Source organism: Emydura macquarii, unplaced genomic scaffold (assembly GCF_026122565.2).
Source record: "Emydura macquarii macquarii isolate MOO-44397 ecotype Brisbane River unplaced genomic scaffold, CSIRO-AGI_Emac_v2 contig_3240, whole genome shotgun sequence".
Taxonomy (NCBI): Eukaryota; Metazoa; Chordata; order Testudines; family Chelidae; genus Emydura; species Emydura macquarii.
The window spans coordinates 7294243-7309747 of NW_027133377.1; the positions used below are offsets into that span (position 1 = coordinate 7294243).

Sequence of the window (15505 nt, forward strand, 5' to 3'; positions counted from 1 at the left end):
GGTGTCAAGGTTGGTGCTGTGCTTGTGTATTTTTACACTGATCTTGTATCACTAGCCACTGTGATAGTGAGGCTTTGTGGTCTCCTCCTTGTGGAGCTGGTATTTTGACCTCTCCTTATGGGAGGACATAGAGCAGTGACTGGAATCATATCTACCTCTGTTCTGGATCCCTGCCTCTGTGAGGAAGTGGTACTGGTCTTTGGCACCAAGGCAGGAAGTGCCAAGGGTGACTTCAATTCCAAGACTTTACTCCATATTGATTTATTTTTAGTACCAATCTTCAGGGCTGTGTGCTGGCTGTCAGGGTCACTTGCAGAGGAAGACTTTCCCATTATCTGTTGAGAGTTGGAGGTCAATCACTTTTCCCTCTGGGTCTGATGTAACTCTCATGGATTTTCCCAAAAGGTGACACTTGAGGTGGGCATCTTGAAATTTCTATGTCCATGCAGAGAACAAATTGCACATGGAGCACTTGTTCAGAATATGCAGCTCACTGAGGCAAAATGGATAGCGTCTATGGTCGCTGGTGCGTTGGTCATTCCAACATGGACAAGGCTTAAAGCCTTAAGGCTTTGATTCCACCATTAGATGAGGACAAGGAACCAGAATACCAACAAAACAAAAGGAGAATTTTGTTTGTTTTTAATGGCTAAATGGAAAGGGATAAAGAACACAATAAGAAATGAATAAGAGGAATTAATTTTGATCAAAGGGTAGTTCTATCTTGCTGCCATGGACAGTAAGAGGAGGCATGAGGATGTGAATAGCACAAGCATGGCCCAACAGACATTGCTATTCAAAATATTCCAATCCTGTGAATGTGTCTCATGCACAAACCTACAGCAGGATCCATTCTAAGATATACTCAAAGAAGAATTTACATCCCCAGACTCACCTATTTTTCTTCTTTTAGATCTAGCAGCTGGGCCTATTGCTTAAATTAACCTCAGTTGAATCAATTCTTCTGACATTTATTCCCTGCTGGTTCCACTCCCTATCCCATGGAGCTGATACAGAAAGTGCACTCTATGCACAGCTGAGAGTTTCTTAAGAACCATACAGGTAGCACATCCCATTGCAAGCACTCAACAAATCCACTTTCTCTGTATTGCCAATTATGGTGACAAAAGTAAGTTTTTACTATTTTTCACTCCTGTTAGGACAGAAGGGACAACACAGCTATGGGAAATGGAGATAGATTCCATTCTGGTTTGTGCACCCTCAAGAGAATTGTTAAATTGGTGTCAGTTGCAGATTTTTTATGTGGTGCTGCATAAGCCACAAAGAAAACACAGTGAGATTCAGTTGAGTTTGTAATGATTGCAGTTTAAAAAACCATCTTTTTACCTGTTAATTGAATAGACTTGAGTTGGAAGGCACTGAAAGGCGGTAAGCATGGAACCCTATTGTGCCATTTTCATAGTCACTCTTCTAAGTAGCATTGCACTTTATGTAATTATTATTTTGTTAGCATGCTTTAATCCCCATTTTGACTTCAACCCTCCAGTATACAGTAAAGATAGCTATGAAACAGAACAGGCTAAGAAAAGAAAACTTCTGAATGGCAGTTCTTTATAAAACAGACTGATTTATAATAAGCAAGTTACTGATCAGGGCAGAATAATATTTAAAAAAACTGGACTGTATTACAAAGCATATCTTCAAACATCCATTTCTGTTGGATTATTGCTAAAAGATACTAACTGATCTATTTCAGAAACTAGACTAATTTACAAACATTCATAAAATAGTGAAAAAGTTGCATGCTTTAGAAACCTGATACAAGCCTCTGGACTAAAAAGAATATGAAGACAATAGCAAATGAAGGACATTTTAAACATTGCTTAGTAATGTTTACATTGCTTTTTCTTCTCTTTTATCTGACTCTTCATGCTTCTTCTCATTTCTCTCTGCTGATTTGTTTTCTTCAGGTTTAATCCATGGAAGGCTGTGCAACTTCTGTTAACCAACACAATGGGGAAAATAGGATCAATGTAAGTATTATATGGAATGTTACACAGATGAATATTTGGATGCTAAATAAAAAAGGTCAGCTTTCTCATCAAGAAACACAGGCCCTGATTTTGATCTCATTTTCACTGGTTTAAATCAGGAGTTACTGAATTGAAGTCAGTGAATTTACACTTGTGTAAGTGAGAGGAGAGTCAGGCCAACAATCTGTGGCCATCATATTGGAATACAAGGAATCAACACTGCATGCTTAAAGTGCCACAGGAATAATGCTCACTCTGCTGTATTTATTTTTGTTAGTCTTTGCACTGCTCTGGAAATAACTATAGTATGTCTCCTATCTGAATGCATATATATATATATATATATGCATGACTCAGTGGGTACCTGTACATATTATACATATGTATATCAATGTATGATATGTGTCTCTCCATATATAATTAATCTACATCCCATAAACCTGTAGCATCTTTCTCAAAATACCAAAGTTTTGATTAAGAAACAATTGTATAAAATAAATTGTGCACCTTTTATAGATTTATTTTTAGAGGATACTGCTAGGAAGATTTCAAACAATACAATATTCTTCAGTGGCTTTCTTTTGTATGGCTTCTATTCTTAAATGGCTTTTTTCGTATGGTTCAGAATTCAGGTCTCTGCCAAAAACGGCCGTAGCCATTTTGATGACTAGGGTGAAAAATGTTTTTGGTCCCCCCCCTGAAAAAAACAGCTGGCCAATCAGTGGTGCAAAAATGGCTGGTGAATTAGAATGGAGCAAAACAACTGAGCACTTTCTGTCTCTCCTACAGAATATCTATGTAACTTTATTTTTATTGGATCAACAGATGAAGCTATGATACAATCTGCTGAAGCTTTTTCTTTGGGTAACATGGTTAATTAAACACAATTTCACTAAATCACAGTTATACCCAGGATTTGGACATTGTTTTCCCCCTCATTCCCCTCCCCCCACAAAAAACAAACCCTGAGTTTATAAGACTGGCTTAGCTGATTACGAGGACACTTACGTTCTTTAAGTATTGAAATAGTTCCTAACAGAAAGCCACCTCATACCGCCAGCTGCAATCAAGTGGAGCAGAAGTCTCCATTGAAATTAATAAGGAGCTATATAGTAATCACTGGCTTAAAATGAGCAGATACAGTTCAAGGAATGTTGCAGTTTATAAAGAGTCACCTTTATAAAAGGGTTCAATTGCTCAAAGACAGAAGTACCTGAAAGCTAGGATCTGTTTCTGCCACCTTGAGATGAGGAGATGCTGAATTAGTGCGGTTACCCAAACAAGTCTTGCCAATCTGCAAATACAATCATTGAAACCATATCATTTTTATAAAGGTTTTGTGGGGAAAAAATGAGTGATTTTCTTCTTTCCATCAGCAGATGGGATTGTCACTTATAGAGCACTTTTCACATTCAAAGCTCTTTACTAACATTGTCCAATTTATCCTCACAATAGCCATGTGGGGGAGGAGGGTAAATAATTACAATCCTCTTATTTCAGATGAGGAAATTGTGGCAGAGAATTTAATTGGTTTGGCCAATGCCACAGAGGGAGTTGGTACAACAACTGGATTAGGGTTCAGGACTTCTTGATTTCCATTCCTTTACCTAAACCACTGGGCCATCCCCATGTCATCAGTAGGGCAATGGTATCATTCACAAGATTGTGTGGGAGGAGGCCTTCTGGCTCTTTAAGTACGGAAAAGGTATTACATCCAGCTCTTTAAATGAACATGAGGTGAGAAGGACAAATCAGCACACCTTCTGGAAAAGAAAGCTGTGCTTCTGTTGTCTATTAAAATCCTTTGAGCATTTCAATTGAATAGTGAATAAAGCAGCATTGGTTGATATCATTTATTTGAAATTTCTTAAAGACTTTCTTATTACAAGGAAGCAATATAGTCATAGGATGAGAGGCGAAGTTCTGTTATAGATCAGGGACTCTCTCATAGACAGAAAACAGAGTAGAAATATTCACTCAAGTTTCAACATGTCAAAAGTCTAACAGCAGGGTGCCTATTAGGACTGGCATTTAGTACATTTATTCATGACCTGGAAAGGAAGTGAACAGTGGTGTATAATTGGTCAGGTTTATCATGTCTAAGGAAAACCTTGAGAAATTTCAGAAAGACGTAATAAAGCTAGGCAAATGGACAGCATGGTGGCAAATGAAATTTACTGAAGGTGCATAAAAACAAACAAAAACAAACACAAATTATTAGGTTATGTAAAGAAAAAGGTAGAAAACAATATTAAATAATTCTTAGCTCATTTTATAAATTGATAGTTTACCATCATCAACAAGACTATGAAATGTTCTGGTCATTTTGTCTCAAAAAAGATATAGCAGAAATAAAAGGGGTCCAGAAATGGGTGACAAACCTTATCAGAGGCATGGAAAAGCTCTTAAATAGGGAAAGATTGACTGAAAAGAAAGGAACTGTTTAGAGCACATAGAAGTAATAATTGTTTTTGTAAGGGATTTTATAATTGTTTTTATAAGGGATTAATCTTTCATGCTTTAGATCACAAGCCAGCCATTAACTGATGTGGTTCTGGGGGCAGGAAGAAATGTCCCCTATGGGCATGATATTCCATGTTTGTCCACTAGCAGGTTTCTTGCACCTTCCTCTGGTACTGGTCACTACTGGGGACAGGATACTGGACTGGGTGAACAATTGTTCTCAACCAGTATAGCAATTCCTTCAATCCTTTAGTGTTTAACCACATTGAATATTGACATCCTGTCACAATGAAGACTTCCATATTACTAATCAACAAATAACTATCGTCAAGCAGCAAAGATGAATAATACTGATAAGAGTAAATCATATAACCATATAATTGCACTGTATACCCACAGGTTACCAACTTGAAACAAGTCCTGTTCCTAATCGGTAAGGCCCTTGGCAGGCCAGGTCATGGCTATTTTAGATATTGCCTCCCCATTCATGACTGAAAAACAGGCAAACACTTCTAGGACAATGCAGCAAATTAAACCTAAGACAAAGCCTGTGAGACTCTGAGATAAACTATTTTGGTCAAATGAGCTTATTTGTGAAATGAGTTACCAAAAGCAGTTTGAATAAGACCTACTTTGGACACTTTTTGAGCATGCTGCAAGATCTACCCCATCCATTTACTAATGGGTCTTCCACAATAAAAAAAAAACATGGAACATGAACAAAGGGGAAAGAACAAAACCAACCAATCAGAGCTTTCTAAAATCTAAGACTAAACAGCAGAATCTTTTGAGGATGCCACTCTGAGAGTCTACCATGCAGATTGAAATGTACTTGTTTCAGTGCTTACACGTTATGACAATGGGTTCCATAGTAAAGACTAAGAGATAGATAAATTACAAAAGAGTAGAATAGCCACCTACTTTAACTTGAGATGGTTGCAAACTGGCATGAGCATTTTAAAAAAAAATAAAGGGATGGCGGGCTGGTAAATGGCTAGGTTCTTTACAGACACATTCAGTGCAGTTTTTCTTTAATTTTTTATGCTAAATATCATGGACATGTGCATTCTAGAAATGCAGACAGACAAAAGGCCAAGCTTTCACTCCCAACTCAGCAGGTGTAGACGCCTTCCAGAGCTCCATGGCCTGATGGCTCTGCTCTTGCAGAGCATCACTGGAAATCGGTGAAAAGAGACATTCAGGTGGTGGCTGAGGAACTTTCCAGTTCTGTCTTCCAGAAGCAGATTCCAAGATTCCACCCTCCTCAGCTTACCTCTAGGCCTCATCCACAGCCCACTGAAATGGAATGATTTCAGAAGGCTTGGGATCAGTCCTGTGGTAGTAAAGTCACCATGATTGACATCAGGGGAATCAGTACCTCCTGTGATAATTTGTTTTTCCTCATTGAGGAACAGCCCAGAAGACACTGAAGGCATTCATCTGAACATTATCCCCTCAAAAATCACCAGAGTCTGACAGCTCAAAACAGCTTTGCTAGCTAGGAATGTGTACAAGTGTAACTGGTGTAACCGTTAAAATTTGATAAAACAATCAATCACTTATCACTTTGTGTGATTATAATCTAATCTTCAGCTGCCTTGAGAACACTAGTTTTGAAGGACAGTAAACTATCTGGAGAACCAGATTCTGAGCTGGTGTAAATCAGCATACCACATTTATGCTACTATATTTCAGTTGATGATTTCACTTTCAAACTCTGAAAAGGAAGTAACAAGCTGTTTTTAATCTAGAAGAACTGAACTAAATAGTAGAAAGTAGTCATAATTTCCATATCAGAATACTTGTTAAATAGGCTGTGGTTCTAAAATCAATTTCATATAAATGTTGGGTAAGATTTTCTTTTTGCTTTCAAGTAAATATGGCAATTTTCAAGACAAACCAATATTCTTGGTTATCAGAAGGGTAAAAATTGGGATTAAAATGAAATCTATTTGCAACACTACCTAAGATGTTGTGAACTATTTCTTCCTAGTGATAAAGCTCAATAAAAGTTGTATCTAGCAATGTGATTGTATTACTCTGTTAATATAGCATATATGCATTGGAGACATGAATCATAAAATATCTTGAGTCATGGCATAGTTGCCATTATTTCCACTGGAACAGCAATGCAATTTACTGTGATTTTATTGCAATGCCCCATACCATATATCATGATAATTCAGTGAACGAATAAGTCAAGCCTCCTACAGGTTATAGGTTGTTTTTTTAATTACCTGCTGTCTGATATACCAAATATATTTAACAAATGCTTAACACATTTTTAAGTTCTAGAGACTGAACATGAGATTATGGGCTTTAGAATATTTTACTGGATATTAGTCATTCATTTTTCCGCAGTTATGCATAACTGAAAAGTACTTCTTGGGACCCTTAACAATAAAGATATAAATTAATATACATATAAACATAAACATGTTAACTCACTAAGACTTTAACACATATAGCTTTGGGAAACTAAGAAGGTAGGGCAAGAATTAAGAATGTGAATTAAGAACTCCCCTATGGATGCATGTGTAAAACAAATTGGGTTAAGCAGTAATCTGCCCTTGTGAACGTGCATGAAAGGGCAGGTAATGTGTGCTAGGAGTCTTCCTTCCTCCCTTCTCTATTAAAGGGACATCCACCCTTCTCTATTAAACCAACGGAATGGTAGACCAAAATATTAGTCCCTGTGAGCAACGATTCCTCGGTCCTTGCTCTTGTCAATGAGTATAGCATCCAGGAAGGGGTGAGCAGGAGGCAAAGTCATATTTCCTTGCACATGTACAAGCACATGTCCCCTGCCCCATCCTGCCCTTTCCTCCTCTCCCTCACAGAGAAACACCTTTCACCTCCTAATTGACACACAGAAAAACTATTGCCCATGAAGATGAATGAAAACACAGTTTGCAAGAATGTTAGCAGAAATGCAAATATAAACAGATGAAAACAGCCAAATGCGAGGGGTAGAGTGGGATGTGTTTAAGGCAGGGAGAACTAAAAAGTTATGGCCACAATCTCTCAGTTAATGTAATGCAACTCCACTGATTTCAGTGTACCAATCTAAAGAAAGATCTACACTAAGAGCTAGGAATGTGATTCCCTTGCTTGTGTACACATACTCATGGTAGCCAAATGAAAGCTCAGTGACAGCGAGCACGCACATGTGTACATCAGCAGGGAAATCACACCCCCAGTTGGTAATGTAGACATATCCTAACTGAGGGCAGGAGCTGAGCTAAAATTGTGTCAAAAGGAGTACAATAGTATTTCAGTTCTAATCCAGTGCACAGGATCCCCATTTGACCAAATGTGCCGGAAGTGACAGATGAATAAAGAATGCAAGGGTGTAAGGGCAGTGGAGATGACAGAGATGGATGAGATTGTATACTTGGGAAGCTATATTAGTAAGCAAGGAAGATGTGATTCAGCAGAGATGCCTTGGTCTAGTTAAAAATATTTGATGAACCATGGAGGCTGTTGTACAGACGAAATTCTGAGACATTAAGATACTCTTCAAGGCTGGTTAGTGTGACTTAAAATTGTGGTTTAATTTTAAGCCTATGAAAAGATAATGATGCTTGCAGTGTCCCATTTTCCCAATATCTCCCTTTATTTTTGATACTTATTACTGCTCACTATATTTAAGAACACAAAATCTTCGTGATGGTAAAAAGGATCACACAATTCTGAAATTCTAAGTCCATGGTTTCAGTCAATCTATAACCATTGGTGGTTAGCAGGAGACTGCTCTGTGGCAGATTATCCTGTAATAGCCCACTGTGGGATTTCTTGCACCTTCCTTTGAAACAGCTGTTACTGGCCACCATCAGAGGCAGGATACTGGACTAGATGAACCACTGCTCTGATCCAGTAGGGGAACTCGAGTTCCACTTGGATATTACAGCATTATCGATAGTGTGGGTGTTACAAAAGGGATAGGTGCTGCACTTTTAAGAGGTGCTGCACTTCTGTTTAAGACAAAAGTCATGCCAGCTACATATTTTACTTGTTTAGTCAATTATTCTCATTATGCTGCAAACTGTGATGTTTTGTGATTTGGTTTACTGTTGTTATTATATCATCATTCTGATAAGATGCAGTTTTGATCACCTCGTTGATTGAGGTGTATGTTATCCTGATTCAGTGACATATTTTAGGCAGGATTGTGGCTGTAACCCACTACTTGCTTTGGAAGTGAAGGTAGTGAGTAAGAGGGTCTGTGATCTGGTAGCTGTCCTTATTGTACCCTTTTGAAGAGTGCAACATGCTTCCCCTACTCCAGCTCTGCTCGCTTTGGCTCCTGGCCTCACGCTTATCCTACACCCACTGAGAAGTCTAACTCTGCAGCTAGCATCTAATTCCCTGAGCCCTGCCCCCTGGGAGTTCATTGAAAGGAGATGTTCCTCCCCAGTGTAGAGGTGGGAGAGGAAGGGGTAGGAAAATCTTGAATAGGTGTGGCCTTGACAGAATCTCCCCTGTCCTGCACACTGGAAGCAAATCCTCAATAATGCTAATTACCATTTTTATGCACTTAATATATTGAAAGCACTATCCAGGTATTAACAAAATAGCCCTCACAACACTCCTTTGAATTGGTGGGTAAGTATTACTAACCACACATTGGAGAACAGGAAATGAAGACAGAAAGAGGCAGAATTGAGATTAGAATGCAGGCCCCTCCTGATTTTGTGCTCATTCCTCAACTCTGCACAGCCTTTTGATTGGGCAGCTGCAATTTTGTTACTTCTCCTCAAATTCAAATAGTAATAGAAGATACTCATAGGTGGTCAGAGGTGATCGCTCTCTCTTTTTCTTGCACATGTCCGTCACCTCTTTCTTCATTAGTATTTGGTAGGTGCTGAGTCACTCACCTATAGATACTTTACTAGTGAATTAATTTTACAGATTAACTATGGACAAATCCTAATGTCCTTATCCTATTGATAGACTGCCAAACTCTCATTGACTTTCAAGTCTTTCAACTATACTAGTTTTCTGATCCACAGCCTAATGGTAACAGATAATCTATTGAGTTGCATATGCTTTCCATTGATTTGGAGGCATTATGAAGACTTCTTCCCAGTTCTTCAGGCACTCACTGCAGAGCTCTCACTGAAATCAAGTTGCATATGCAAAGAACTGCAGAGGGTCTGATCCCAAGATGAAAACTTAATGGAAAAAATGATTAATCAGGTTCATTTATTTGCAGACTATACTCACCTTATTGTTATTGGTTTATTTTTATATACTTTATAGTTTCAACTGTATATTTCTCCACAACATCTCATTAAAATTTAGTCTTGACAGGAATTACAATTTTTACGACTGGGTACACATTCTGAATCTCAGCAAAAAACAAGGATTATTATTTGTTTTTCCTTCTAAACAATAAAGCAATGCTTTTATGAGCTGAATTTACTGTTGATGAGGACTCATTTCACATTTTCCATGTGAAGGTTAAGAAAAATATTAATGAGCTCTTTATTTGTATTTGTAAAATGAAGTATCCATGGTATAATGCCTCTCACCTAAAGCAATTCATTTTTATGTACAGTAGATCACAAAGAAGCTGGAATAGTAAAGTGATATATAAAAGCAAATAGACAATCAAGGCATTGCATAAGAAAAAGTATTTATCCATCTTGAGCAGTTTAGTGTGCAGTGTGATCAGCTAAGTATCTGTATGTGAAAATTCAAGTGATGAAATATGCTGCATGATCAATAAAGTATGCAAAAAATTTAGCAGCTATAGCATTCAGCTGACCCAGTGATTTATACAGCAGAGCTAGGAAGGTGCACAGTTCTGTGTGTGTAAATTATGAAAGTGGATCAGACAAATATGCATCTTCATTTAAATATTTTTTTTAAAAAAATAGAATAGTAAAATTTAGCATGTCTTATCTATTAAACTATTCAATGTGACTATGAAGGTATTCATCTAAATCAGTGAAGCAAGATGCTCAAAAAGAAAACTACATATCAACGAATCATGCAACTTGCTTATTAAGGTGGGTCCAAATTTGGGCGGCTAGTCTATGCCACAATGTCCACACTGCATTTTTAGCATGCTAGCTAGGACTGCTAACTTTCTAACTGCTGAAAACTAAACACCCTGGCCTCGCCTCTTCCCCTGAGTCTCCTTCCCCTGCCCCGCCTGTCATCCACCCATTGCTCGCTCTCCACCCCCACCCCAGTCGCTCACTTCCCCAACCCCCAGGTCTCACCTGCTACCTCCAGAACCAGACTGGGAGGCACTGACACAGAGCCTGCTTGCCTGCCCAATTGGCAGGGATCAGTCCCTGGAACAAAGAGCCGGGGTGGGGAAATCAGGGCACAGTGGGAGTCGGTCAGTCCCTGAAGTGAGGGACTGGGGTGGGAAGGTTGGTCCCTGGAGCAAGGGGCCAAGCTGGGGAAATCGGGGCACGGTGGGGATCAGTCGGTCCCTGGACTGGGGTGGGGGGGTTGGTCCCTGGAGCAAGGGGTTGGGGTGAGGAAATAAGGACACAGAGGGCCAGGGGGGCAGACAAGATCCCCACCTCCCTGGACAGTGGCATCAGTACCTAGTTTGCAGCCCGGTCTGGGAGCCAGCCAGTTCTCTCCATCAGGCTGGGGACAGGAAGAGCAGCAGCTGAGCAGAGTAGTTCCTCCAGGCTCCTGCAGCAGCTGCTGTTCTTCCCTCCATCCAGTGGTGGAGGCCGGTTACTGCGCTTAACTGGACTTCTAGCATCCGATCAGCTGTGTTCCTGTTTCGACTGGATGTTCTGGCTGAAAACTGGACATCTGGCAACCCTAATGCAAGCAAGAGCAGAGCTGTGTGGCTGCAATGCAAATAAGCCCTTATTATTAAAGTCCCATAGAGTAAAAGAGGGCTGGGTTCTTATCATATTATAATGGCATTAATGAGAAGTAACTTCCATGATGTCAATGGAGTTAAACTTGTGTAAAACTGATATCTATGAGATCAGTCTGATCCAGAGTCTCCTGGTTTCACATTGCAGAGATAAAATATATTTGAGGTTTCGGTGGATTTCTAATCCCAGGATTTTTCTTGTGTTATTGGTTCAAACAATCTGAAACTTTCAAAGAGGAAGTAGGTAAAATTTGCTAAATTTCACCTGGTTTTATGCCAAAACCATCTGAAAAGAGAAATTTACATATTTCAGGTCAAAATTTGAAAGGGCCCAGACCAGCTGAGAGAATTTGGACTATAACATTTTAGTTCTCAAAACATTAAACACATACTGTTACTGCCATGTTCCTTTCTTCCCATTCTAGGTACTGAGGTTTCTTTCCTTTGACTTTCCTTTGACTCTGATGCTGTATATTGGGAAGATCATTCTTTTGTTAGGTTCCCTGATTTCTAAAGTAACTTGTCCCCTTAAAGATGCAAGGCCAAAGACTTAACTGAAGCCAGTGGAGTTGCACCCACTTAAACCCATTGATGATTTTGGCTTGTTAACTTTTAGTCTTTTTTTTCTTCATGATAATCCCCTAATCTACAAAGATGTAGGCTCATGTTTATACAAACTTCATTATTGCATCTTGTTTTAAAATACACACGAATTATGTGTTTTCCAGATCTGAATTAAATGTATTAAAATATGCATAACTATGATAAGGTACAGAATAGATTTTTTCCTTTGAGAACTGTCCTGTACCATTAGCCAAATTACTTCCATATTTTATACAAGGACACATAAATACCCTCTTATCAAAGATTATAATCTACTTAAATGTCTGGTGAGCCTCTAAATAGCTTATCAAATAAGATGCAGTGCAGAATATAAGTACAATATTTAAGTGTGTGTTTCCACTGGGTCTTGATTAAGGTATCCCTGCAGCTTTTCACACTTTAATACTCTTGTTTTAGGCATTCAGCATACTGGTTTAATAGTTAAAACCAAATTGTTTTAACCCTTCATGACCTTTATAGTCTTCCTTTAGGCATCAAGGGACAACGGAAGTCAGATTCAGAACTGAAACAACCTGAAATGAAATTTGCAATAGTAACAATTTTGCTTTTCTCTTTTACCACACCAACTAGCATAGTGATCAAAGCTTTGATGTTAAGAGTGATACAAAAATTATGGAGCTAAGTGCCATGGTTACTTGAAACATGTGTATGTTTTGGTCCAATGCTCAATGTCCTCTGCCACTGAATGATTAATTAATTTGTTTGTTTGTTTACTGCAGGAACATTAAGGCAATAAATAAAATCTCTATCACTTTTGCTTTTCAGAAAAAGCTGAGCAAGGACACAGGAAGAGAGCAAAAAATCCAACATGAGATGATGAATATAAGCTGTTTAAATAAAGCAACATTTTATACATTTCTTAACATTATTTATGACACCCTGCAATAGGTAATTCTAAATGTTATGTATCATGGGCATGAGGATTTTCTGCACTGAAGAGGGTGTTGAATGGCTTTGGGATGGTGCTTTTTCTCTTCTTTTTTTCCTTTCTTTTTTCGGGGTGTGGAATTACAAATTGAAAACATTCTTCATAATATTGTAATGAAAGGACATTGTACAGTCCAGAATTCTACATTAGAAGGGCATGCTACTAAGGGCACTGTACGTAAAAACACATGGGGTGAAATCCTGGTTCCACTGAAGCCAATATAAAAAACTCCCATTGACTTCAACAGAGTCAGGATTTCACTGATAGTCTCTTAGTAGTCCGACCACTGGAAAACATCCTCTTGAATTTAATTGACAAGATACTTCTTATTAAAGTGTTTTCTAAATGTAAGGGATGAGTAAAAGAAAATTGATATTAGAGGAAAATATGAGGCCTTGATTCACACAAAATCTCACTGTCTTAGATAAACCAAGACATTAATACTGCAAGATGCTTTAACTACTTGTAGCCAATGAATGTTGCATGGAGGGATAGCTCTTTTTTTCCAACCTGTCCAATTTCCAAATGAATTAATTTCATTCTACCTATCTAGATCCCACCTGTGAATACACATACAATTTTATTTACTTTAGAAATTAAATATATTAATGAATATGAACACACATGAGCCATAAAAAAAACTGCAGGAGGAGTAGCAAATTAAAAATAATCAAAGTATGTGCCATAAGTAGTGCAGAGAAAAAATCTGATATATTTCGCAAACCCTTTACCTTCTCTCGCTTTTTTTTAGAAGTCTAAGACAGTATATGTTATTCTACAATAGTCAGTCAATACAACAGTAATCCTTCTACAAAATAAACTGAGTCTTGTTTATCAGATAAACAATTAAGAGATTTTCCCACCACTCTTAGAAAAGAGTTGCTGAAGGTTTCTTAGCAACATCTTGATTCTGACCATACTCATTAAGTTCTGATTTTTAACTCCGTTTCAATAATTTTTTATTTGAATTTAACTTTATTTCAAATAAATGGCAGATCATAACTTGTCATGCATCTTTGACCACTTTAACTCACTTTGTCCACTGGTACTACATATAATATTTAAAAAATCTGACCATCTTCAAACATTTCCTTTTTTAAAAAAACAAACAAAGAAACATAAAAATAAAACAAAGTGAAACCAATAAGGAAGCAAAAATGGGAGAAAAAGTTACCAGTCTTCTTCCTAGACTTGGAATTTACACAAAATGACTCAGATCAGATATGCTGACAAAAGCATTGTACTATTTGTAAAGAGGAAATACCCAACTTTCAATAGGTACAGTACTTGCTTCTAGTTCTGAAAAATCCTCAGATATCACTCCTTAAAATAACATTGCAGAAACATTATTTTTTAAAGAAGGCATGAGATTTCAAGTTTTTTCTCAGGTGTGATCAAATGAAAAGCAGTCCACTGGCCCTCCAGGTTGGAAGTAGAGAAATAGGCCAACAACATATTCTCATAAAAAAGTTATAGAAACACAAGGTAGCTAATCTGGAAAGCAGCAAGATAGGTCTGGTTAGTGGAGAATTGTTCATGCCCTACCTGACATTTGACAGGGCAGGAAGGGTACAGGTTCAGAACTAAGACACCTTTACAGGAGGAAGGACATGAAAAACAGCTTCAATTAAAAAACAAATTAAGCCTAAAATGTTTGAAAAACTCTTCCTGGAAAATATGTAGCATGTACATAAAACACTATGGGGTGGTGTAGTAGAAAGATGTGTTAATTCTCATTTGGGATAATTCCCTTGGGAGTAATGTGACCATCCCAACTAAATAGTGTTGCCTATAGATATAGGTATTTATTAGGTGGGGCATAGGTATTAGTTAAGGCAATAATGCAATGGTTTACAAGCCTCAGGGCCCATAAGATAATAGCTTAGCTAAACTAATTAAGACATAAGGACCAAAGAGCCTTAGAATAAGTAGCTAAACAAGAGTAACCTAGATCATAAACTATCACAAGACAGAAAGCTGTAATGACTAAACAGCTGGTAGGTAATCACAAGATGCTAGTTTATACCAGCTTGGGATATTTTTAGTTAGGGACACCTGACCACAAGAATTCCATGGAAACTAATTGAGGTATATCCTAATAAGCTTATGGGTAAAAGGATTAAAAACCTACGGGAGAAGAGCAGGCATGCCAACATTAGTAGGGTGAGGAAATACAAATAAAGCAAAGGGAAGAAAACACAAATAAAGCAAAGGGAAGAAAACCTCAAATGAATATACATTAGGCATAGTGGTATCAGCATAACATATTATAAAGTTGTATCTCAGTCTGTGTGCTTTGGGAGGGAGAGATATAGCCCTTTGGGAACTGCCAGGATGCTGACCACTGGTAATGTTATGCTGGTGAGGGGAAAGATGATAATTAATATTCTGGTTGTTTTGCAAGGGATGATGTAAATATGTAGATGCTGAGCTCATTCTGTTTATCTCTACCTGTCTTGCTGGGTTGGAGTGATTGTGAAATTGCTAACTGCATTTATAAAACTATTATACATATTTAGTGTGATTTCCTAAGAGTGAGTGTTGCAACCATGCACATCAGCGCTCCCAATTGATAGTAATTCTGAGAATACTGGGTCTGATCTTGGGAAAAGAACCTACCAAATTTCAGAGTACTAACTG

At 38.0% G+C, this 15505-nt stretch overlaps 1 protein-coding gene across 4 annotated transcripts in view; it reads right to left on the reverse strand.

The window, feature by feature from the left end:
- Positions 1-1575: 1575 nt before the first annotated feature.
- The window catches only part of LUZP2 (leucine zipper protein 2), a 299712-nt gene continuing 285782 nt past the window's right edge, over positions 1576-15505 (reverse strand). For all 4 annotated transcript variants that reach the window (XM_067532095.1, XM_067532096.1, XM_067532097.1 and 1 more), the window contains 2 exons: positions 3208-3288; positions 1576-1959 (listed from right to left, as the gene is read on the reverse strand). In XM_067532095.1, coding sequence (XP_067388196.1) covers positions 1855-1959; positions 3208-3288 — 186 coding nt within the window. In that variant the 3' untranslated portion in view covers positions 1576-1854. The remainder of the gene's footprint in view (positions 1960-3207; positions 3289-15505) is intronic.